Genomic DNA, 26,922 nt, shown 5'->3' with positions numbered 1-26,922 from the left:
TATTTTAGCCAGACAATAACCTAAAACATAAGGCCAAATCTACACTGGAGTTTCTTACCAAGAAGACATTGGATTTTCCTGAGTGCCCGAGTTACAGTTTTGACTTAAATCTACTTGAAAATCTATGGCAAGTACTTAAAATGGTTGTCTAGCAATTGTCAACAACCAATGTGTGAGAGCTTGAAGAATTCTGAAAAGAATAATGTGCAATTGTTGCACAATCCAGGTGTGCAAAGCTCTTAGACTTACCCAGAAAGACTCACAGCTGTAATCGCTGCCAAAGGTGATTTTACAAAATATTGTAAAATGCTTATGTACATTTATATATTTTTGTATTTCATTATCAATACATTTGCAAAAATTTCAAAAAAACATGTTTTCACTTTGTCATTGTGGGGAATTGTGTGTAAATAAATAAGAAATATATTTAATCGATTTTGAATTCAGGCTGTAACACAACAAAATGTGGAATAAGTTAAGCGATATGAACTTTCTGAAGACACTGTAGCTGCAGATCACCCTCCTCATCCCTTCACGTTTCTTAAGTATCTGTTGCTCAACCCCTTCACGTTTCTCCCTTTACTCACCCTCTTCTCAACCAATTTGACTGACATGATCAAGTAGAATACTGCCTCATATTTCTGAATAGCAGAATTAAAAACCCTGTGGCTATTTGAACGGACATTGCAAAAATCAATAGGTAGGTTAATTTAGGATGTAGGATACAATCTTCTCTGTCTGTTGTAACTAAGGATATTGGAGTAGTACAAAGCAGGGCATAGTCAATCAACATTCTAAACACCTGTCCATTTGGGATGTCATCTTTATACTGCCATATCTTCGCCTGAGTTGCTGAAAAATAACACTACTACGTTGACTGCTTTTCGCTCACTGCTTTGCCAATGTTTGCAGCGATGGGGAAGAAAGAACATGAAATCTCTATTTTACTGCCTGTCTGTGTCTTGCTTGTGTTTTGATATGCCATCTAAATCGCTTGCCTCAATAGCTGTATGTAGCCTTCTCCCTCCTGAAAAAATGACATGAATCGCTACTTAGCCTCTACGGGATCAGTGCCACTGATCGGGACGGTTGAGCTAATGTGATTAGCATGAGGTTGTAAGTAACAAAAAACATTCCCAGGACATCTGATATGGGCAGAAAGCTTAAATTCTTGTTAATCTAACTGCACTGTCCAATTTGCTGTAGCTATTCCAGTGAAAGAATACTACGCTACTGTTTGAGGAGAGTGCACAATTATGAACTTAAAAATGTATTAATAAACCAATTAGGCACATTTGGGCAGTCTTGATACAGCATTTTGAACAGATATGCAATGGTTCATTGATCAGTCTAAAACATTGCACATACACTGCTGCCATCTAGTGGCCAAAAACAAAATTGCGCCTGGGATGGAACAATACATTAGGGCCTTTCTCTTGCATTTCAAAGATGATGGTACAAAAAAAAAACTTTTTTTCTTTGTATTACCTTTTACCTGATCTAATGTGTTATATTCTCCTACATTAATTTCACATTTCCACAAACTGCAAAGTGTTTCCTTTCAAATGGTATCAAAAATATGCATATCCTTGCTTCAGGTCCTGAGCTACAGGCAGTTAGATTTGGGTATGTCATTTTAGGCGAAAATTGAATTGGATCCTTATTTAAACTGCCCATTTGTGTTGTTCTTATGTTTGCAATAGCCTACTGTTACATAACTTTTTTGTTGTTCAACATGTCGATCGTGTCTATTGTACAACATGTCAAAGTTTGTAGACTACACCAGGCAAAGACGTCTGATCATCCCCGTGAGGAGGAAGAAGGGGAAAGCGGCAGCAGAGTGCGCAGTAGCTACGTAAAAGATCTTGCACATGCGCAGGCCCTCTCGTACCTTTAGTTATCGGGAAGAAAAAATGGTAAAAAAGATCTGTGGAAACGTTGTTTTGCATCTAGGTAAAATAAATCTCTCTGTCATCACACTGCGATTCTACAAGCAGATACTGTGAAGGGGGTGGATAATGTTGGCCTCTATGCTCCTGAGCTTCTCGAGGATCCGCTTATCCTGGACAAGCGGATCCTCGATTATCCAGGTGGGTGCCGATTGGTAGATCCAGCCTTCTCATGATTTTGTTCAACCTGTTGGCATCATCCCTAGTGATGTTACCCACCCCTCCAGCAGATCACACTGTAGAACAGAACACTAGCCACAACACTATCAAAAACACATTGTGAATGTTTTTGGGCAGACATCAAAGGATCTGAGCTTCCTTAAAAAGAAAAACCTTTTTCTGAGAATCTCTTAACATGCTACTAATGGGAGCTCCTAGCGAAAAGAACTGTGTTTACAACAAGAAGAACAGCGAAATAAACTGATCAGACCAGCCGATCTGACGTTATTATAGTGTCAAGCCAGCTTGGTAGGCTACTAGACAGTGGAAAATGTCATTGTCTGCGTTCACTAGGTCTACACCAGGCTGTATCACATCCGGCCGTGATTGGGAGTCCCATGGGGCGGCACACAATTGGCCCAGCGTCGTCCGGGTTTGGCCGGGGTAGGACGTCATTGTAAATGAGAATTTGTTCTTAACTGACTTGCCTAGTTAAATAAAGGTTATATATATACACTGCTCAAAAAAATAAAGGGAACACTTAAACAACACAATGTAACTCCAAGTCAATCACACTTCTGTGAAATCAAACTGTCCACTTAGGAAGCAACACTGATTGACAATAAATTTCACATGCTGTTGTGCAAATGGAATAGACAAAAGGTGGAAATTATAGGCAATTAGCAAGACACCCCCAAAAAAGGAATGGTTCTGCAGGTGGTGACCACAGACCACTTCTCAGTTCCTATGCTTCCTGGCTGATGTTTTGGTCACTTTTGAATGCTGGCGGTGCTTTCACTCTAGTGGTAGCATGAGACGGAGTCTACAACCCACACAAGTGGCTCAGGTAGTGCAGTTCATCCAGGATGGCACATCAATGCGAGCTGTGGCAAAAAGGTTTGCTGTGTCTGTCAGCATAGTGTCCAGAGCATGGAGGCGCTACCAGGAGACAGGCCAGTACATCAGGAGACGTGGAGGAGGCCGTAGGAGGGCAACAACCCAGCAGCAGGACCGCTACCTCCGCCTTTGTGCAAGGAGGTGCACTGCCAGAGCCCTGCAAAATGACCTCCAGCAGGCCACAAATGTGCATGTGTCAGCATATGGTCTCACAAGGGGTCTGAGGATCTCATCTCGGTACCTAATGGCAGTCAGGCTACCTCTGGCGAGCACATGGAGGGCTGTGCGGCCCCACAAAGATATGCCACCCCACACCATGACTGACCCACCGCCAAACCGGTCATGCTGGAGGATGTTGCAGGCAGCAGAACGTTCTCCACGGCGTCTCCAGACTCTGTCACGTCTGTCACATGTGCTCATGTGCTCAGTGTGAACCTGCTTTCATCTGTGAAGAGCACAGGGCGCCAGTGGCGAATTTGCCAATCTTGGTGTTCTCTGGCAAATGCCAAACGTCCTGCACGGTGTTGGGCTGTAAGCACAACCCCCACCTGTGGACGTCGGGCCCTCATACCACCCTCATGGAGTCTGTTTCTGACCGTTTGAGCAGACACATGCACATTTGTGGCCTGCTGGAGGTCATTTTGCAGGGCTCTGGCAGTGCACCTCCTTGCACAAAGGCGGAGGTAGCGGTCCTGCTGCTGGGTTGTTGCCCTCCTACGGCCTCCTCCACGTCTCCTGATGTACTGGCCTGTCTCCTGGTAGCGCCTCCATGCTCTGGACACTACGCTGACAGACACAGCAAACCTTTTTGCCACAGCTCGCATTGATGTGCCATCATGGATGAACTGCACTACCTGAGCCACTTGTGTGGGTTGTAGACTCCGTCTCATGCTACCACTAGAGTGAAAGCACCGCCAGCATTCAAAAGTGACCAAAACATCAGCCAGGAAGCATAGGAACTGAGAAGTGGTCTGTGGTCACCACCTGCAGAACCATTCCTTTTTTGGGGGTGTCTTGCTAATTGCCTATAATTTCCACCTTTTGTCTATTCCATTTGCACAACAGCATGTGAAATTTATTGTCAATCAGTGTTGCTTCCTAAGTGGACAGTTTGATTTCACAGAAGTGTGATTGACTTGGAGTTACATTGTGTTTTTTAAGTGTTCCCTTTATTTTTTTGAGCAGTGTATATATACACTCCTTTCCCAATGAGGTAACATCCTATAAGGAACAACAAAATTGAAATAGGACAAATCTAAATGAAAGAATAGCACATATTACAAATGCAATAAATTGTCTGTGACTAAATTGACTGGAAATGTTGCCTGTGTAAATTACGATGATTTAGTTAACATGTTTAATGGCAGCCAAATGATGCCTATCGAGGCTACTCTTCTGTGAAATTAAAGTAATTGAAGACCAACTTTTCATTAATTACCACATTGTAAAGCAAATGTTAGCTGACACGGGCTAACTGAGTGACTGACATATCAAGAGAGTGGCAGGTAGCCTAGTTGTTAAGAGCGTTGGGTCAGTAACCGAAAGGTAGCTGGTTTGAATCCCCGAGCCAACAAGATCAAAATCTGTTGATGTGCCCTTGAGCAAGGCACTTAACCCTAGTTGCTACGGATAAGAGTGTCTGTTAAAAGGTCAAGGAAAACTCCTGATGCACTACCAAATTTTGAAATTGCATGTTGTGTATTCTACTATACTTAGAGTATGTTAATACCCCGAATGATAAAAAGTACTACTCAATAGGGAATTAGGTGCAATTTCGGACACAGCCTGTATGTGTTTCAGGTTACTTTGCCGTGGTGATCGCGGCATGCGTGCTGAACTTGCAGCTTTCTCTGGCCCTGTTGGTGGTGACCCCGCTGGCTGTCTTCTTTCTTCTGTGGGACTGGCTGATGGGCCGCTACGGACACCGCCTCTGGGACGCCCTGCAACCCACCAGGAACACCCTCAACACACACTGGCTCTGGGTCAAATGGTGGGAGAACTGCATTTTCTCTCCTTCTCACTCTCTCTCTTTTCCGTATAATATGAACATTTTCCTGGATGTGTGGTCTTCTTGGTGATCGTTGTTGTTCCTCTGCTCTCTCACCTCTGGTTGGTCTGTCTGTCTGTGCAGGGTGGTGTGTGTGCTGCTGCTGGTGGCAGTGGTGTGCTGGCTGGTGTTTGACACGGCCAAACAGGGATCGCGGCAGCTGGTCTCTTTCTCCGGACTCTTCTGCTTCGTAATGCTCATGCTGGTGTTCTCGAGGAACCCATTCAGGGTATGGCAAACCAACAAACACAAAAACCCCTAATGTGTCAACTCTGTATGCTTCCAAAGACCATTCACTGTAGTTCTGAGTGACCTGGTGGGTGTATGTTTATGTGTGTGCTTCCCTGAAACCCTGTACGTTTGTGCGTGTGTCTACCTGTGTGTTTATGTGTGTGTGTGTGTGTGTGTGTGTGTTATAGGTGTCATGGCGAACTTTACTGTGGGTAAAGTTCTTGTTTGGACTCATCATCCTCAGAACCAAAGCAGGATTCACTGCTGTAGACTGGCTGGGCCATCAAGTGGAGGTATAATATACTTCTACTGTGTACTATCCAGGGAAAGTCAAGCATAGGTCAAAATGTACATCAATTGGATCATTGATATTACAAATATTAGCCAGCACAAAGGCCCTCGTTTTCATTTGGACCACATTGCTAATGTCACTCTCATCAGCATAATCACATTACCCTGTCCCCTGTCCCAGCACCCTTAGCAGCTATACAGTAGAGTAGACCTGTTAGGGAAGTGACCTGATTAGTTCAGTCTGCGTTGAAACATGTCTCTCCCTGTCACGATCGTCTATGGGTGAGAGAGAGGACCAAGGCGCAGCGTGTGCAAAATACATTCTCTTTTATTGAGAGAAGGGAAAACATGAAACGAACACTGAATACAAACTAAACAAAACAACCGTGAAGCTAAATGACGTAAGTGCATAGACAAGCAACAAACGTTCAACATAGACAATTACCCACAAAACCCCAATGCCTATGACTGCCTTAAATATGGCTCTCAACTAGAGACAATGAACCACAGCTGCCTCTAATTGAGAACCAATCTAGGCAGCCATAGACATACAAACACCTAGACAAGACACTGACCCATTTACCCTACAAAACCCCTAGACAATACAAAAACACATACATTCCCCATGTCACACCCTGACCTAACTAAAATAATAAAGAAAACAAAGAATACTAAGGCCAGGGCGTGACAGTACCCCCCCCCCCCCCCAAAGGTGCAGACTCCGGCCGCACAACCTGACATTGAAGGGGAGGGTCCGGGGTGGGCCTTATTATGGCGGCGGCTCGGGTGCGGGACGTGGCCCCCACTCCACCATTGTCAATACCCGCTTTGGTGGCGCCTCTGGAGCGGCGACCCTTGTAGCAAGTCCCGGACTGAAGACCATCCCAGAGGGCGCCACCGGACGGATGGGTAGCTCCGGACTGAGGGGTAGCTCCGGACTGAGGGGTAGCTCCGGACTGAGGGACGGCAGCTCCGGACTGAGGGACGACAGCTCCGGACTGAGGGACGGCAGCTCCGGACTGAGGGACGGCAGCTCATGGTTGGCTGACGGATCTGGCTGCTCATGGCTGGCTGACGGATCTGGCTGCTCATGGCTGGCTGACGGATCTGGCTGCTCATGGCTGGCTGACGGATCTGGTTGCTCATGGCTGGCTGACGGATCTGGCTGCTCATGGCTGGCTGACGGATCTGGCTGCTCATGTCTGGCGGACGGCTCGGGCTGATCCTGTCTGGCGGACGGCTCGGGCTGATCCTGTCTGGCGGACGGCTCGGGCTGATCCTGTCTGGCGGACGGCTCGGGCTGATCCTGTCTGGCGGACGGCTCGGGCTGATCCTGTCTGGCGGACGGCTCTGGCTGATCCTGTCTGGCGGACGGCTCTGGCTGATCCTGTCTGGCGGACGGCTCGGACTGATCCTGTCTGGCGGACGGCTCTGGCTGATCTTGTCTGGCGGACGGCTCTGGCTGATCCTGTCTGGCGGACGGCTCTAGCGGCTCGGGACAGACGGGCAGCTCTGACGGTGCTTGGCAGACGGGCAGCTCAGACGGTGCTTGGCAGACGGGCAGCTCAGACGGTGCTTGGCAGACGGGCAGCTCAGACGGTGCTTGGCAGACGGGCAGCTCAGACGGTGCTTGGCAGACGGGCAGCTCAGACGGTGCTTGGCAGACTGGCAGCTCAGACGGTGCTTGGCAGACTGGCAGCTCAGACGGTGCTTGGCAGACGGGCAGCTCTGACGGTGCTTGGCAGACGGGCAGCTCTGACGGTGCTTGGCAGACGGGCAGCTCTGACGGTGCTTGGCAGACGGGCAGCTCTGACGGTGCTTGGCAGACGGGCAGCTCTGACGGTGCTTGGCAGACGGGCAGCTCTGGCCGGCTGAGGCACACTGTATGCCTGGTGCATGGTGCCGGAACTGGAGGTACCGGGCTAAGGACACGCACCTTCAGGCTAGTGCGGGGAGAAGGAACAGGGCATACTGGACCCTGGAGACGCACATTAGGCCTAGTGCGTGGTGCCGGCACTGGTGGTACCGGGCTGGGGACACGCATCTCAGGGCTAGTGCGGGGAGCAGCAACAGGACGCACAGGACTCTGGGGACACACAGGAGGCTTGGTGCGTGGTGTAGGCACTGGTGGTAATGGGCTGGAGACACGCACCATAGGGCTAGTGCGTGGAGGAGGAACAGGGCTCTGGAGACGCACAGGAAGCCTGGTGCGTGGTGTAGGCACTGGTGGTACTGGGCTGGGGCGGGGAGGTGGCGCCGGAAATACCGGACCTTGCAGGCGTACTGGCTCCCTTGAGCACTGAGCCTGTCCAACCTTACCTGGTTGTATGCTCCCCGTCGCCCGACCAGTGCGGGGAGGTGGAATAACCCGCACCGGGCTATGTAGGCGAACCGGGGACACCATGCGTAAGGCTGGTGCCATGTAAGCCGGCCCGAGGAGACGCACTGGAGACCAGACGCGTTGAGCCGGCTTCATGGCACCTGGCTCAATACTCAATCTAGCCCGGCCGATACGAGGAGCTGGTATGTACCGCACCGGGCTATGCACACGTACAGGAGACACCATGCGCTCTACTGCGTAACACGGTGTCTGCCCGTACTCTCACTCTCCACGGTAAGTACAGGGAGTAGGCGCAGGTCTCCTACCTGACTTCGCCACACTCCCTTTTATCCCCCCCCCCAATACATTTTTGGGTTGTACTCGCGGGCTTCCAGCCTTGCTTCCGTGCTGCCTCCTCATATCACCTCCTCTCGGCTTTAGCTGCCTCCAGCTCTTCACGAGGGAGGCGATATTCTCCCGGTTGTGCCCAAGGTCCCTTTCCATCCAATATCTCCTCCATGTCCATGAATCCTCTATGCTCTGCTCCCGTTGCTGCTTTACACGCCGCTTGGTCCGATTCTGGTGGGTAATTCTGTCACGATCGTCTATGGGTGAGAGAGAGGACCAAGGCGCAGCGTGTGCAAAATACATTCTCTTTTATTGAGAGAAGGGAAAACACGAAACGAACACTGAATACAAACTAAACAAAACAACAAACGACCGTGAAGCTAAATGACGTAAGTGCATAGACAAGCAACAAACGTTCAACATAGACAATTACCCACAAAACCCCAATGCCTATGACTGCCTTAAATATGGCTCTCAACTAGAGACAATGAACCACAGCTGCCTCTAATTGAGAACCAATCTAGGCAGCCATAGACATACAAACACCTAGACAAGACACTGACCCATTTACCCTACAAAACCCCTAGACAATACAAAAACACATACATTCCCCATGTCACACCCTGACCTAACTAAAATAATAAAGAAAACAAAGAATACTAAGGCCAGGGCGTGACACTCCCAGGTGTTTCTGTCCTACACTCTAGGTTTGTGTTTGGCAACAAATGCACAGACCACTTCTTTGCATTCCAGGTACAGGATCATATGAGTATGTCTGTATATGTGAGAGACTGTGAGAAAATGACATGAAGAGAAAAGAAAAGACAGAAACCCAACACTGTCGTTATTTTTTGTCTCTGCTTTCAGGTTCTGCCTATTGTAGTGTTCTTCAGCACTGTCATCTCTATACTCTACCACCTTGGCTTCATGCAGTGGCTCATCCTCACGGTACTCATCACATCACATACGTTAAAATCTTGTTCAATCATCATACAAGTGACTAAATTAGACAATTATGATCCAGCCTCCACATAGTACTGTATCAAGGTTGTAATTTACCGGGGGAAATGTTCCCCCCGATATCTGCTCATGTGACCAGCATTATTGTTTTTTATGTTGCATACCTTAGTATCATTTTGGCACAGAAACGTTCGCACCATTGTTTATGTTTGTCTGTGCATACCTCCAGGTGGGCTTCATAATGCAGATTACTATGGGAACTTCTCCCACAGAGTCAATGGTCGCCACTGGCAACATATTTGTGGGACAGGTGAGAATAGTATGAGTGACAGATGTGCTAGGCAGCAAAAGAGAAATCTATGACAGCCAAGCAAAGGAGTTTTACCCCCCCCCCCTCTCTCTCTCTCTCTCTCACACACACTCTCACACTCACTCTCTCACTCTCTCTCTCACTCTCTCTCTCTCACACACACTCTCACACTCACTCTCTCACTCTCTCTCTCACTCTCTCACTCTCTCACTCACAGACAGAATCTCCACTCTTGATTCGTCCGTACATCTCCCGGCTGACCTTGTCAGAGATCCATGCCGTGATGACAGGAGGGTTCTCCACCATCGCTGGCAGTGTACTGGGAGCCTTCATCTCTTTTGGGGTGAGGAGGAGGAGTGGAAGAGGGGTGGGAGGAGGGGAGGAAAGAGAAGAAGAGGAGGGAGGAGGGGAGGCAGGAGGAGAGGGAAGAGGCGAGAGAAGAGGAGGAAAGTCAATAAACAATTTCAAACCTTTGTTTTCTACCAAAGACAACTGAAATCTCACCCAATTGACCTTGTGCTTATCCATTCTGTGTGTCTCTTAAATGTAACTAAATGTAATCTATGTAATCCCCAGAAGTAAATATTTATCATGAGAGGGCCATAAACAATAATTAGTAAGGCTGCATAATTCAAGAAAGGTTAAAATCTCACCTTTCTGGTGTAGTCAAACAAGCTCAAGTACACAGTACAAATATGAAATAAAATTAGAAATGTCCTATTTAACAGAACTGTATGAATAAGGCTTGAAATTACTTCTATTTTTTTAAATGTAGAATAATCCATTTATATAACGATTAACTAAGATTTCACCTTCCTTATAGCTGTGAAATACAGTGCCATCGGAAAGTATTCCTTACCACTTGACTTTTTTGACATTTTGTTACGTTACAGCCTTAATCGAAAATGGATACAATAAAATCCTCAGCAATCTACACATTATACCCAATAATGACAAAGCAAAAACAGGTTTTTAGACATTTTAGCAAATAAATAAAAAACAGAAATAACTTATTTACCTAAGTATTCAGACCCTTTGCTATGTGACTCGAAATTGAGCTTGAGTTTCCATTGAACAAAATTAGTTTCCATTGATCATCCTTCAGATGTTTATACAATTTGATTGGAGTCCACCTGTGGTAAAATCAATTGATTTGACATGATTTGGAAAGGCACACACCTGTCTATATAAGGTCCCACAGTTGTCAGAGCAAAAACCAAGCCATGAGGTTGAAGGAATTGTCCGTAGAGCTCCGAGACAGGATTGTGTCGAGGCACAGATCTGGGGATGGGTAACCAAATATTTCTGCCGCATTGAAGGTCCCCAAGAACACAGTGGCCTCCATCATTCTTAAATGGAAGAAGTTTGGAACCACCAAGACTCTTCCTAGAGATGGCAGCCTGGCCAAACTGAGCAATTGGGGAAGAAGGGCCCTGGTCAGGTAGGTGACCAAGAACCCGATGGTCACTCCACCAATCAGGACTTTATGGTAGAGTGGCCAGACGGAAGCCACTCCTCAGTAAAAGATACATGACAGCCCGCTTGGAGTTTGCCAAAAAGGCACCTAAAGGACTCTCAGACCATGAGAAACAAGATTCTCTGGTCTGATGAAACCAACTCTTTGGCCTGAATGTCAAGCGTCACGTCTGGAGGAAACCTGGTACCATCCCTACGGTGAAGCATGGTGGTGGCAGCATCATGCTGAGGGAATATTTTTCAGTGGCAGGGACTGGGAGACTAGTCAGGATCGAGGGAAAGATGAACGGAGCAAAGTACAGAGAGATCCATGGTGAAAACCTGCTCCAGAGTGCTCAGGACCTCAGACTGTGGCGAAGGTTCACCTTCCAACAGGACAGCGACCCTAAGCACACAGCCAAGACAATGCAGTGTCTTTTTTGGTCTCTGAACGTCATTGTGTGGCCCAGCCAGAGCCCGGACTTGAACCCGATCTAACAACCCTGGAGAGACCTGAAAATAGTTTCGCAGCAACGCTCCCTATCCAACCTGACAGAGCTTGAGAGGATCTGCAGAGAAGAATTGGAGAAGCTCCTCAAATACAGGTGTGCCAAGCTTGTAGTGTCATACCCAAGAAGATATGAGTCTAATTGCTGCAAAAGGTGCTTCAACAAAGTACTGAGTAAACGGTCTGAATACTTATGTAAATGTCATATTTCTAAAAACCTGTTTTTGTTATTATGGGGTATTGTGTGTAGATTGATTAAATCGTTTATTTTATCATCAATTTTAGAATAAGGCTGTAACCTAACAAAATGTGGAAAAATTCTAGGGGTCTGAATACTTTCCCAATGCACTGTATATGAAACACAGGAAATTCATGTTTTTGACTGCACTTGGCCTTTAACATGTATTATTGTTGAGCTTCACCTCTTCCTTACCCCTCACATTGGACACATATACCCCCCCCCCCCCAACGCACACACACACACACACACACACACACACACACACACACACACACACACACACACACACACACACACACACACACACACACACGTACACACACACACACACACACACACACACACACACACACACATACAGATTGAACCATCCCACTTGCTGACAGCCTCCGTAATGTCAGCCCCGGCCTCCCTGGCTATCGCCAAAACCTTCTGGCCAGAGACAGAGATCCCCAAAGTCACAGCCAAGAAAGGCCTCAAACTGGAGACAGGGTGAGACACTGACACACCTGCACACACACACACACGTATGCACACAAGAACCAATGTCTGCCTAATGAATATGAGTCTGAGTGTCTTTTCTGGTTTTGTCTAGGGAGGGCAGTAACCTGCTGGAGGCAGCGTCTCATGGAGCGTCCTCCTCTATTGTCCTGGTGGCCCTGCTCGCTTTCCTCAATGCCGCTCTCTCATGGCTGGGCAACATGTTCAACTACCCCCAGCTCAGCTTCTCTGTGAGGACACACAAGTGTGCATGTACACAGAAGCACTCAGACACAGAGACACACTAAATACAAGCTGGATAGAAATCAATGATTCTCTAAGACAGACTCTCTGTCCCTCTCTCTCTCTCTCTCTCTGATGACAGATCATCTGCTCGTACGTATTCATGCCTTTGTCCTTCCTGATGGGTGTGGCCTGGGAGGACAGCTTCATGGTGGGCGAGCTGATTGGCTACAAGACCTTCTTCAATGAGTTTGTGGCCTATGAGAGGTTGGCAAAACTCATCAAGAGGAGAGAGGACAGAGGCCCAGAGTACGTGGACGACGTTAAGCAGTACCTGTCTGTGAGTGATGTCAGGGGTCACTAAGTGGTAATATGGGCACTGAATTGATATTTGGCTATCTGTTTTTTCCTAGATAGACAGACGGACGGACAAACACACACAGACTCAACTTTTCAAATATGATTGGTCTACATCAAACTCCATAAATGGTGGAAATATTTTTAAATCACTAAATCAGTTCTGATATTATCAGGTCAGATCTGATATTACGAGTGTTCTCTGTATCAAGGATTTATCATTGCATTTGCTTGTATTTGGTGAAGAAACATTGTGTGCTTCAGTAACAGATCAATTTTGTGTATTTAATTTATGGTTATTGAACTTTTGCAAATGTAATGTTAATGGCTTGTTGCGTATTGCGTATTGCATGGATGACAATTGGCTGTTGCATATTTAATATATATCTAAAGATTTAGACCCAGGCTGTTTTCTGTCCCCTAGGTCCACTCTGAAACCATAGCGACGTATGCTCTGTGTGGCTTCGCGAACATCAGCTCTCTGGGTGTGGTGATCGGAGGCCTCTGTGAGTCAAGCCCTCTAACATCTGTCCTATCCTGGATCTCAAATCAACCTCTAGCCCCTCCCCCCTAGGAACTCCAAATGCAGTGTGTTTTGTCCTATTGATATTATAGTATTGTTGAAACACCACTTTGATTTTGCAAGAATATGTTTCATTTGTGAGGTTCTTCAAATATGTTACTGTATGTTAAACAATTGCAATGTTGTTTTGCTGTAACACAGTCTCTGTTTACTGGTGTGTTGTGGCTGTACTGTGGCAGTATGGTGGATGTAGTGTTCTTCAAACGTTTTTGTAACGTTACCTGCTATGCCAGAGCGGAGGGGTGATATTTCCAGGTGTGCCGTCAGAGCTCTTATCTCAGGCACGGTGGCATGCTTCATGACAGCATGCATCGCAGGTAGTGTGCATGTGTGCATGTTTGTTGGAGGGGGTAGGGTGACCACCAGATTGTGCGCTACAGTACCGCATTTTGGCCCTTTGTCCCGCGTCCCACTAGCAAACAATTATGTCCCGCATTTTATCAAATTAAAACACAAATGTACAACAACAACAAAATGGATATGTCCAGTATTTCAGTCTTTTTTGCAGTCATGACAACATACAGATGTGGTACTGGTGATGTTAAACACTTCTCCAATTGTTGTTGAGATCTGGTATTCAATGTCATATCTTCAACCAATCACATTAATCAAATCCTTTCGGGCTAAATTCCAGCGGAACTTGGAGAGAGCAGTTAACTACTTACAAAAAGCGTGCTTCTAACGAAGAGCTACAAAATTAAGTGAATGGCCCTTATTAGACTGAAAGAAAGGCTATAAGTTAATTTCTTCAAACTTCAAAAGCTCTCCATGCTCATTAGTTGTTCATCATTCAATATAGGCCTATTCGCTGCTACTTCACTCAATTCCGTTTTAGAAGTCTGCCTTAATAATATACCCTAGAGTCGATGTCTGCGGCCCGCATACATCTAATTAGCATAATCATTTTTTTAAATCCAAGCAAAAATCAGACCGTTTAAGCTTGAGATATATATATATATTTTTGCCTTCTCACAAAATCGTCTGTAGCATCCGATCGGTTTGGCCCATCGGTTGCTGACTGTGCCACAACTGTCCCGCAAATGTCTCACGAAATCAGCCCGTTGTCCTGCGATTGGGCCAAAGCGGTCAGCCACACCACAAAAACTCTCCTGGTTTGCCAACAGCCACAGAGAGGACAAAACGTGATCCCCCAGGCGTTCTCCTCTGCAGGGAACCAGAGGGTTGAGTTCCTCACACAATATCTGAAAAACAAAGAAATATTGGATTCTGTCATCTTACAGTTTGTCACGCCCTGGCCTTAGTATTCTTTGTTTTCTTTATTATTTTAGTTAGGTCAGGGTGTGACATGGGGAATGTATGTGTTTTTTGTAGTGTCTAGGGTGGTTGTAAAGTTTAGGGGGTTTATTAGAGTAGTTGGGTTCATGTTTAGTATAGAAGTCTAGCTGTGTCTATGGTTGAGTGTAGGTATCTAGGAAAGTCTATGGTTGCCTGAATTGGGTCTCAATTAGAGACAGCTGGTTATTGTTGTCTCTGATTGGGAGCCATATTTAAGGCAACCATAGGCTTTAGCTGTTTGTGGGGAATTGTCTATGTCAGTGTGTAATGGTCAGTGTCAGCACCATTTTGTATTTATAGCTTCACGGTCATCTGTTTGTTGTTTTGTTTTGTTTTTTCCTTCTTTAAATAAAAAAGAAGATGTATTTTCCACGCGCTGCGCCTTGGTCCTCTCTCAGTCCCTTTGACGATCGTGACAGAATTCCCCACCAATCTACGACCAAGCGGCGTGTCAAGCGGCAACAGGATCCACCTACACAGGATTCATGGACATGGGAGGAGATACTGGATGGTAAGGGGCCTTGGGCACAACCGGGAGAATATCGCCTCCCTCGTGAAGAGCTGGAGGCAGCTAAAGCCGAGAGGAGGCGATATGAGGAGGCAGCACGGAAGCAAGGCTGGAAGCCCGTGAGTACAACCCAAAAACTTCTTGGGGGGGGCCTTAAAGGGAGTGTGGTGAAGTCAGGTAGGAGACCTGCGCCTACTCCCTGTACTTACCGTGGAGAGCGAGAGTACGGGCAGACACCGTGTTACGCAGTAGAGCGCATGGTGTCTCCTGTACACGTGCGTGCATAGCCCAGTTCGGTACATTCCAGCTCCACGTATCGGCCGGGCTAGATTGAGCGTTGAGCCGGATGTCATGAAGCCGGTCCAACGTATCTGGTCACCAGTGCGTCTCCTCGGGCCGGCGTACATGGCACCAGCCTTACGCATGGTGTCCCCGGTTCGCCTACATAGCCCGGTGCGGGTTATTCCACCTCCCCGCACTGGTCGGGCGACGGGGAGCATACAACCAGGTAAGGTTGGGCAGGCTCAGTGCTCAAGGGAGCCAGTACGCATGCACGGTCCGGTATTTCCGGCGCCACCTCCCCGCCCCGACCCAGTACCACCAGTGCCTCCTCCACGCACTAGCCCTATGGTGCGTGTCTCCAGCCCTTTGCCACCGGTGCCTACACCACGCACCAAGCCTCCTGTGTGTCCCCAGAGTCCTGTGCGTCCTGTTGCTGCTCCCCGCACTAGCCCTGAGATGCGTGTCCCCAGCCCGGTACCACCAGTTCCGGCACCACGCACTAGGCCTAATGTGCGTCTCCAGGGTCCAGTATGCCCTGTTCCTTCTCCCCGCACTAGCCTGAAGGTGCGTGTCCCCAGCCCGGTAACACCAGTTCCGGCACCACGCACCAGGCCTACAGTGCGCCTCAGCCGGCCAGAGTCTGCCGTCTGCACAGCGGGGCCTGAACTGCCCGTCTGCCAAGCGCCATCTGAGCCACCCGTCTGCCAAGCGCCATCTGAGCCATCCGTCTACCCAGCGCCATCTGAGCCATCCGTCTACCCAGCACCATCTGAGCCATCCGTCTACCCAGCGCCATCTGAGCCATCCGTCTACCCAGCGCCATCTGAGCCGTCCGTCTGCCCCGAGCCGTCAGAGCCGTCCGTCTGTCCCGAGCCGTCAGAGCCGTCCGTCAGTCAGGAGCCGCTAGAGCCATTCGTCAGTCAGGATCTGCCAGAGCAGCCAACCAGACAGGATCTGCCAGAGCCGCCAACCAGACAGGATCTGCCAGAGCCGCCAACCAGACAGGATCTGCCAGAGCCGCCAACCAGACAGGATCTGCCAGAGCCGCCAACCAGACAGGATCTGCCAGAGCCGCCAACCAGACAGGATCTGCCAGAGCCGCCAACCAGACAGGATCTGCCAGATCCGTCAGCCAGCCATGAGCAGCCAGATCCGTCAGCCAGCCATGAGCAGCCAGATCCGTCAGCCAGCCATGAGCAGCCAGATCCGTCAGCCAGCCATGAGCAGCCAGATCCGTCAGCCAGCCATGAGCAGCCAGATCCGTCAGCCAGCCATGAGCAGCCAGATCCGTCAGCCAGCCATGAGCAGCCAGATCCGTCAGCCAACCATGAGCCGTCCAGCCAGGATCCGCCAGAGCCGTCCAGCCAGAATCCGCCAGAGCCGTCATCCAGCCAGGATCCGTCCCTCAGTCCGGAGCTGCCGTCCCTCAGTCCGGAGCTGCCCCTTATCCTGGTGCTGCCCCTTATCCTGGTGCTGCCCCTTATCCTGGTGCTGCCCCTTATCCCGGTGCTGCCCCTTATCCCGGTGCTGCCCCTTAGTCCGGTGCTGCCCCTTAGTCCGGTGCTGCCCCTTAGTCCGGTGCTGCCCCTTAGTCCGGTGCTGCCCCTTAGTCCGGTGCTGCCCCTTAGTCCGGTGCTGCCCCTTAGTCCGGTGCTGCCCCTTAGTCCGGTGCTGCCCCTTAAACCAGTGGGGTTAATGTGGAGGGTGGCCATTTGGAGGAGGCTACGGAGGCTGGTAGTGACTGTGGAGGGTGGGGACCACGACCAGTGCCGGAGCCGCCGCCGTGGACGAACGCCCACCCAGACCCTCCCCTAGACTGTGTGCTGGTGCGCCCGGAGTTCGCACCTTAAGGGGGGGGTTATGTCACGCCCTGGCCTTAGTATTCTTTGTTTTCTTTATTATTTTAGTTAGGTCAGGGTGTGACATGGGGAATGTATGTGTTTTTTGTAGTGTCTAGGGTGGTTGTAAAGTTTAGGGGGTTTATTAGAGTAGTTGGGTTCATGTTTAGTATAGAAGTCTAGCTGTGTCTATGGTTGAGTGTAGGTATCTAGGAAAGTCTATGGTTGCCTGAATTGGGTCTCAATTAGAGACAGCTGGTTATTGTTGTCTCTGATTGGGAGCCATATTTAAGGCAACCATAGGCTTTAGCTGTTTGTGGGGAATTGTCTATGTCAGTGTGTAATGGTCAGTGTCAGCACCATTTTGTATTTATAGCTTCACGGTCGTCTGTTTGTTGTTTTGTTTTGTTTTTTCCTTCTTTAAATAAAAAAGAAGATGTATTTTCCACGCGCTGCGCCTTGGTCCTCTCTCAGTCCCTTTGACGATCGTGACACAGTTTTGCCCTTCACCACTGTTACACAGAGGCAATTAGCAACGATACAGTTGTGTATTGTTCATTATGGGCTTACTGTTCACAATGTAGACTACATTGTGCTTTTACATCATACTTTCACATTTTTACATTTGGATTATTTGCCCTTTGTGGTAACTGTTGCTAGATAAGGGGCCTTATGAATAATATAAACTCAGCAGAAAAAGAAACATCCTCTCTGTCAACTGCGTTTAGCAAACTTAACATGTGGAAATATTTGTATGAACATAACAAGATTCAACAACTGAGACATAAACTGAACAAGTTCCACAGACATGTGACTAATAGAATACTAATGGAATAATGTGTCCCTGAACAAATGGGGGGTCAAAATCAAAAGTAACAGTCAGTATCTGGTGTGGCCACCAGCTGCATTAAGTACTGCAGTGCATCTCCTCCTCAAGGACTGCACCAGATTTGCCAGTTCTTGCTGTGAGATGTTACCCCACTCTTCCACCAAGGCACCTGCAAGTTCCCGGACATTTCTGGGGGGAATGGCCCTAGCCCTCACCCTCCGATCAATGGGATTGAGATCCGGGCTCTTCGCTGGCCATGGCAGAACACTGACATTCCTGTCTTGCAGGAAATCATGCACAGAACGAGCAGTATGGCTGGTGGCATTGTCATGCTGCAGGGTCATGTCAGGATGAGCCTGCAGGAAGGGTGCCACCTGAGGGAGGAGAATGTCTTCCCTGTAACGCACAGCGTTGAGATTGCCTGCAATGACAACAAGCTCAGTCCGATGATGCTGTGACACACCGCCCCAGACCATGACGCACCCTCCACCTCCAAATCGATCCCGCTCCAGAGTACAGGCCTCGGTGTAACGCTCATTCCTTTGACGATAAATGGAAATCCGATCATCACCCCGGGTGAGACAAAACCGCAACTCGTCAGTGAAGAGCACTTTTTGCCAGTCCTGTCTGGTCCAGCGACGGTGGGTTTGTGCCAATAGGAAATGTTGTTTCCGGTGATGTCTGGTGAGGACCTGCCTTACAACAGGCCTACAAGCCCTCAGTCCAGCCTCTCTCAGCCTATGGCGGACAGTCTGAGCACTGATGGAGTGATTGTGCGTTCCTGGTGTAACTCGGGCAGTTGTTGTTGCCATCCTGTACCTGTCCCACAGGTGTGATGTTCAGATGTACCAATCCTGTGCAGGTGTTGTTACACGTGGTCTGCCACTTCGAGGACAATCAGCTGTCCGTCCTGTCTCCCTGTAGCGCTGTCTTAGGCATCTCACAGTACGGAAATTGCAATTTATTGCCCTGGCCACATCTGCAGTCCTCATGCCTCCTTGCAGCATGCCTAAGGCACATCCACGCAGATGAGCAGGGACCCTGGGCATCTTTCCTTTGGTGTTTTTCAGAGTCAGTAGAAAGGCCTCTTTAGTGTCCTAAGTTTTCATAACTGTGACCTTAATTGCCTACCGTCTGTGAGCTGTTAGTGTCTTAACAACCGTTCCACAGGTGCATGTTCATTAATTGTTTATGGTACTGAGTAAAGGGTCTGAATACATATGTACATTTTATAAATACATTTGCAGAAATTTCAAAAACATTTTTTTCTTTGTCATTATGGGGTATTGTGTGTAGATTGATGAGGAGAAAAAACAATTCAATCAATTTTAGAATAAGGCTGTAACGTAACAAAATGTGGAAAAAGGAAATGGTTCTGAATACTTTCCGAATGCACTGTCTGCAAATAGGTCCCGTGTTTGTGTTTTACACCTCCAGCAGAATAGTTACATTTGTGTGTATGATATTCAGTTACACTGGCATATAGTACGTTCCATGGATGGTCTTAATAACCTGTCTGGCTCTGGCGTTCCGCTAGCGGAACTCCTCCCACATTCCACTGAAAAGGCGAAATTCAAAAGATATTTTTTAGAAATATTTAACTTTCACACATTAACAAGTCCAATACAGCAAATGAAAGATACACATCTTGTGAATCCAGTCAACATGTCCGATTTTTAAAATGTTTTACAGCGAAAACACCACATATATTTATGTTAGCTCACCACCAAATACAAAAAAGGACAGACATTTTTCACAGCACAGGTAGCATGCACAAAGCCAACCTAACTAACCAAGAACCAACCAAACTAACCAAGAAACAACTTCATCAGATGACAGTCTTATAACATGTTATACAATAAATCTATGTTTTGTTCGAAAAATGTGCATATTTGAGGTATAAATCAGTTTTACATTGCAGCTACCATCACAGCTACCGTCACAAATAGGACCGAAGCAGCCAGAGTAATTACAGACACCAACGTCAAATACCTAAATACTCATCATAAAACATTTCTGAAAAATCGATGGTGTACAGCAAATTAAAGACAAACATCTTGTGAATCCAGCCAATATTTCCGATTTTTTAAGTGTTTTACAGCGAAAACACAATATAGCATTATATTAGCTTACTACAATAGCCTACCACACTACCGCATTCATTCATCAAGGCACGTTAGCGATAGCAATAGGCACGTTAGCGATAGCGAATAAACCAGCAAAAGATATATAATTTTTGACTAACCTTGATAAGCTTCATCAGATGACAGTCCTATAACATCAGGTTATACATACACTTATGTTTTGTTCGAAAATGTGCATATTTAGAGCTGAAATCAGTGGTTATACATTGTGCTAACGTAGCATCTTTTTCCCACAACGTCCGGATATTTTTCTGACAATTTTTCTGACACACATATTCTGACCAAATAACTATTCATAAACATAACTAAAAAATACATGTTGTATAGGAAATGATAAATACACTAGTTCTTAATGCAATCGCCGTGTTAGAATTCTAAAAATAACTTCATTACGACATCCAGCTTAGGTATAGCGAGAGAGTGCCCAAACTCTGGGCGCAAACGACTAGTTCACATGTACGACAGATATATGAAATAACATCATAAAATGGGTCCTACTTTTGCTGATCTTCCATCAGAATGTTGTACAAGGGGTCCTTTGTCCAGAACAATCGTTGTTTGGTTTTAGAACAGCCTTTTTCCCTCTCGATTTAGCAAGCACACTTGCCAAGTGGCGCGAATCTCTCCATCGTCAACAAACTCAGAGAACGGAACACGATAATCTGATTAAACTATATTGAAAAAACATACTTTACGATGATATTGTCACATGTATCAAATAAAATCAAAGCCGGAGATATTAGTCGTCCATAACGACAGCTTATCAGAAGGCAAATCCAGGTCCCTTCTCGCGCTCTCCAGAAAACAGGAAACTGGTGACACGTCATGCCAAGAGCTATTATTCGAGCCCAGATCAAGTTACACACTCAATTACTTCTCTCACTGCTTGTCGACATCTAGTGGAAGACGTATGAAGTGCATCTAAACTAATAAATATCAATGACTTTAATTAATAGGCAGCCCCTAGAACAGTGCATCGATTTCAGATCTTCCACTTCCTGTCAGGAAGTTTGCTGCAAAAGGAGTTCTGTTTTACTCACAGATATAATTCAAACGGTTTTAGAAACTAGAGAGTGTTTTCTATCCAATAGTAATAATAATATGCATATTGTACGAGCAAGAATTGAGTACGAGGCCGTTTAAATTGGGCACAATTTTGACTGGGCATTTTAACATATCTGTATCCATTCATTATCATCAATAGCGTCTTCCAGGTCTTCCTCACATTTTTGTTTTACTTGTTGTGTGTCATCAGGAAAAGACTCTATCAACCCTTGATACAGTTTGGAAATCAACTTTAGAGGTTTGTCAGACTGCCTTAAAATAGTTTGAAGCTTCTTTGTGGTCCAGTGTTTGCTGCACAGAGAAAATAAAGTGTTGTATCTGCATAAATTCACCTCAGCTCCATCACAGACTGGTCTTCCCTGGCTGCCTGACCCTGATGAGACCCCTGTCACCATCTGATCCTGCTCAGATGAGGCATGACAAAGAATTACATTGGTGTACATTTATACATACATTAATAGAATCAATGGTTCAGCAATCTAAATAACCGTTTATCCCAGACTGTAGTCTACCCGTCAACTCAAGATGGAACTTTGTATCCATTCACTGATTGTTATAATATACTGCAAAATGTACCTGAGCTCTGTAGAGTGGTCTTCCCTGGCTGTCTGACCCTGCAGGGACACCTGTCACCATCTCATCCTGCTAAGACGTGTGCACCATGACAGTGACGCCTGTAGAGCTGTTTATACTGTGTCTGTGTGAAAAGTAGGGAATTAGCCAGGGAAACTGACAGACCAATAACGTTACATTGCTATATTGACTAATAAAAACTCACATTGAGCTGAAAAAACAACAGAAAACATCAGTCTTCAGTCATTTGGCTGCTGATTTCATTGTTTAGCTAACTAATGGTACAATGATACATAATCAAATTTACTTCTGTTGAAACAGGACAAAACAAAGGTTACAAAACATTTCCATACACACAACAGCTGTTAGATACTGCTACCTGACAAATACCAAGAGGCTAGCTGGAGCTGAACTGGCTGTGGTAGCTACTAGCTAGCTAACTAGCTGCTAGTAGTTAATTCACATCAGTCGAGATGGTATGAAACATTAACTAACGTAGTATGTCAGTTACAGTACGAGCTGCACTTTTCTGTCAAATAGCAGTTACCTTGCCAGCTAGATTGATCAACTAAAGAGTAGCCAGTTTCTGCTCTGCTTGCTTTACAAATCAGAGAAAAAGCGCAACACGGACAGCAGCTGCCTCTGTTCATCTCTCCTGTGCTTGTCCTATATGCCAGCCATTCATATAACATGTCTACATGCTCTGTGGTGTCTGTGCGGTCCTAAATCCAGCCATCTGAAGGCGGAAAACAGCCTACTTGACTGCTCTTAGGCGTCTACATGGTCCTAAAGCACATCGGAGTCACGTTTTGTATCACAGCGCAATTATAAAACTGGGGGGGCAAATTGCAATTTCTGAATGTGCGATGGGGGGTAATGTCCCCCCCGTCCCCAGTGAAAGTTGCGCCCCTGGATAGCTAGCTACATCATTTGGGATGAACTTTATTTAGGCTACTTTAATCAAAACACAGAGGCTGTTTAGACATGCAAATGACCTGAAAGGTTCCTCGGCTCATCCGAAAATTTAACAGAAAGGGGATGACTTCCTGCACATAACACTCGACTCTATACCCACTATAATCTGTAGCCGCTCTGTGACATCGGGACGCGATCAGGATCTAAAAAATCATCCAAAATTGTGGAAGCTGCTACAAGGTCAATTCATCATGTAATCAGCAAGTATAGCTAAAACTAACGGATTGGAATGTTCGTGTTAGAGAAAAGGAGGGCTGCAAGGTGCAAAAGGGCATGTGCTGTGTGTATGTGTCCATGTACTATCAACCTTGCTAAACCACTGTGTGTATGTATGTATGTATGTGTGTGTGTGTGTGTGTGTGTGTGTGTGTGTGTGTGTGTGTGTGTGTGTGTGTGTGTGTGTGTGTGTGTGTGTGTGTGTGTGTGTGTGTTGTCCCAGTGTGGTAGTTGTTCGCCCTTCTAACATGACTCTGGAAGGAGGATTCAGTATGGCTTCTCTCAAAGGCTGTTGCGCCATCCTGTCCTCGCCACACTTCAACTGCAGCCTGGTCTACCCCCGAGAGGTAGGAGGAGGACAGAGAGAAGAGGATGGAAAGAGGAGCATGGAGAATGGAAGCACCCTGACCTCTTTCTTGTCACAAGTCAAGTGTAAACATTCTGATATAGTTTAAGTTGTCCATTTTGAGGAAGTTTGTGATGAAATTACATGACATTTAAAATGACATTTGTTCTAAATGTAAAGATATTGAAGATATTTTAGAGCATTGAAAGTGTGTTTCATATTTCATATTGATGTCATTAGAGTGCTGCTATTTTTAGATTAATTCTTTGTAATACTATTTTATTTTATTCATTAGTTCCTGAGATCTACATAGCTTGTGACCACATGGTGGCACTACAGCAATCTCTTTTGGTATACATGTGCGTGTTTTTGGACCAAGTCAGCTGACCAGGTGTCTTTCTGTCTGTCTGATTCTCCAGAAATTCTCCAGAAAGCGATTCGTTTCCCCTCCCATAGCCGTGTAGTGTAGTGGAAGGACAGGCCACACTGACCTCCATAACTTCCTGGAGTTCTTGGGTTTGTGTGTGTGCATTTTGTGTGTGTGTGTTTTTTTTAGTTTTATTATCCTTGTGGGGACCAGAAGTATTCACAAGGATAGTAAATCAAGGAAAATTCAGACAAGTGGGAACTTTTTGCTGCTCCCCCTCTAGGAAAAAGGCTATTCTAGGCTTAGGGGTTAGGTTTAGGTTTAGGTTTACAATTAGGGTTTAGGTTTAATATTAGGGTTAAGGTTAGGGTTTAGGTTTAAAGGTTAGGGAATTTGATTTTTGAATGGGAATCAATTGTTTGGTCCCCACAAGTATAGTAAAACAAACGTGCGTGCGTGGGCATGCAGACAGACAGAATAGTACAAATAGTTTAGGGAGATGAGGGAAGGAAATAGGAAGGGAGGGAAACAGGGACAAAGAAAGCTAGCCACAGAGAACAGAGAGAAGCCACTTTCACTGAACAAAAATATAAACGCAACCTTAAGAAAAGGTAGGGGCATGGATCAGAACACCAGTCAGTATCTGGTGTGACCACCATTTGCCTCATGCAGTGCGACACGTCTCCTTTGCATAGAGTTGATCAGGCTGTTGATTGTGGCCTGTGGAATGTTGTCCCACTCCTTTTCAATGGCTGTGCGAAGTTGCTGGATATTAGCGGGAACTAGAACATGCTGTCGTACACGTTGATCCAGAGCATCCAAAACATGCTCATTGGGTGAAATGTCTGGTAAGTATGCAGGCCATTGAAGAACTGGGACATTTCCAGCTTCCAGGAATTGTGTACAGATCATTGTGACATGGGGCCGTGCATTATCATGCTGAAACATGAGGTAATGGCAACGGATGAATGGCACGACATTGGGCCTCAGGATGTCGTCACGGTATTTCGGTGCATTCAAAATGCCATCAATAAAATGCAATTGTGCTTGTTGTCCGTAGTTTATGCCTGCTCATACCATAACCCCACCGCCACCATGGGACACTCTGTTCACAACGTTGACATCAGAAAACTGCTCGCACACACGACCCCATACATGCTATCTGCCAGGTACAGTTTAAACCGGGATTCATCTGTAAAGAGCACACTTCTCCAGCATGCCAGTGGCCATTGAAGGTGAGCATTTGCCCACCGAAGTCAGTTACGATGCCAAACTGCAGTCAGGTCAAGACCCTGGTGAGGAAGACGAGCATGCAGGCAAGCTTCCCTAAGACGGTTTCTGACAGTTTGTGCAGAAATTATTCAGTTGTGCAAACCCACAGTTTCATCAGCTGTTCGGATGGCTGGTCTCAGATGACCCGCAGGTGAGAAGAAGCCGGATGTGGAGGTCCTAGGCTGGTGTGGGTACACGTGATCTGTGGTTGTGCGGCCGGTTGGACGTACTGCCAAATACGCTAAAACGAAGTTGGAGGCGGCTTATGGTAGAGAAATGAACATTCAATTCTCTGGCAACAGCTCTGGTGGGCATTCCTGCAGTCAGCATGCCAATTGCACTTTCCCTTAAAACTTGAGACATCTGTAGAATTGTGTTGTGTGACAAAACTGCACATTTTAGAGTGGCCTTTTATTGTCCCCAGTACAAGGTGCACCTGTGTAATGATCATGCCGTTTAAGCAGCTTCTTGATATGCCACACCTTTCAGGTGGAGGGATTATATTGGCAAAGGAGAAATGCTCAGAAACAAGGATTTAAAAAAAAAGTGTATGCACAAAATTTGAGAGAAATATGGTTTTGTGTGTATGGAAACCTTATGGGATCTTTTATTTCAGTTCATGAAAAAAAACTGGCAACAACACTTTTTTTTAGTTCAGTGTGTATATAGGGAAGTAGGAAAAATACTGAGGTTTGGATGGTACAAATGTACATGGTCTAGGTAGGCCAGTAGTTACACTGTCACACCCTGGCCTTAGTTATCTTTGTTTTCATTATTATTTTAGTTAGGTCAGGGTGTGACATGGGGAAGTTTGTGTGTTTTTTGTATTGTCTAGGGCACAGGTGTCAAACTCATTCCACGGGGGGCCGAGTGTCTGCGGGTTTTCGCTCCTCCCTTGTACTTGATTGATGAATTAACATCACTAATTAGTTAGGAACTCCCCACACCTGGTTGTCTAGGGCTTTATTGAAAGGAAAAACCAAAAACCTGCAGACACTAGGCCCTCCGTGGAATGAGTTTGACACCCCTGGTCTAGGGTGTTGTATGGTTTAGGGGGTTTATTAGAGGAGATGGTTTAGTGTTCAGTGTAGGTGTCTAGGAAAGTCTATGGTTGCCTGAATTGGGTCTCAATTAGAGACAGCTGGTTATTGTTGTCTCTGATTGGGAGCCATATTTAAGGCAACCATAGGCTTTAGCTTTTTTGTGGGTAATTGTCTATGTCAGTGTGTAATGGTCAGTGTCAGCACCATTTTGTTATTATAGCTTCACGGTCGTCAGTTTGTTATTTTGTTTGTTTAGTTGTATAGTGTTCGTTTTGTGTTTTTTCCCTCTTCTGAATAAAAGAAGATGTACTTTCCACACGCTGCGCCTTGGTCCAATCTCTCACCCAAAGACGATCGTGACAGAATTAACTAAAATAATAATGAAAACAAAGATAACTAAGGCCAGGGTGTGACATACACTACATTATCATGGAATCATCCGACCTCTGCTGTATAGGCTATTTTGTTGTGTACTGTTTAGCATGGTTTTTAAAGTTCACTTGCGACCTGCCACATTAGTTATTGTCTAAGTATCAGGGGTTGAATATTTTTGATTATAACAAGTGTATAACTAAGCAAATTAAGCTCTTGGTGAAATTATTGCAAAGTGTAAAGCCATGAGTGGCCTACCATTTCAATGTTTTACCAAACTGCTTGACCGATTGGTTTTACCTATTATTACAAATGCAGCATGTGGTTAAATAAGTATACTGTTTTTTTCTTTGTTAAAGGCCCAAATGCAGCCATTTTTATATCACTATCAAATCATTTCTGGGTACCTTACTGTAA

At 46.2% G+C, this 26,922-nt stretch overlaps 1 protein-coding gene across 1 annotated transcript in view; it reads left to right on the top strand.

The window, feature by feature from the left end:
- The window catches only part of LOC120063543 (solute carrier family 28 member 3-like), a 29,466-nt gene extending 5,906 nt beyond the window's left edge, over window positions 1-23,560 (top strand). Inside the window, 14 exon segments of the mRNA XM_039013903.1 lie at window positions 4,790-4,995; window positions 5,137-5,281; window positions 5,472-5,594; window positions 5,868-5,881; window positions 8,950-8,995; window positions 9,110-9,190; window positions 9,432-9,512; window positions 9,730-9,855; window positions 12,078-12,208; window positions 12,312-12,447; window positions 12,582-12,779; window positions 13,221-13,325; window positions 13,615-13,696; window positions 23,337-23,560. Coding sequence (XP_038869831.1) covers window positions 4,790-4,995; window positions 5,137-5,281; window positions 5,472-5,594; window positions 5,868-5,881; window positions 8,950-8,995; window positions 9,110-9,190; window positions 9,432-9,512; window positions 9,730-9,855; window positions 12,078-12,208; window positions 12,312-12,447; window positions 12,582-12,779; window positions 13,221-13,325; window positions 13,615-13,696; window positions 23,337-23,560 — 1,698 coding nt within the window.
- The last annotated feature ends 3,362 nt before the right edge of the window (window positions 23,561-26,922 follow it).

Source organism: Salvelinus namaycush, chromosome 18 (assembly GCF_016432855.1).
Source record: "Salvelinus namaycush isolate Seneca chromosome 18, SaNama_1.0, whole genome shotgun sequence".
NCBI classification, from domain to species: Eukaryota; Metazoa; Chordata; class Actinopteri; order Salmoniformes; family Salmonidae; genus Salvelinus; species Salvelinus namaycush.
This window is presented reverse-complemented; position numbering and strand designations above follow the sequence as displayed.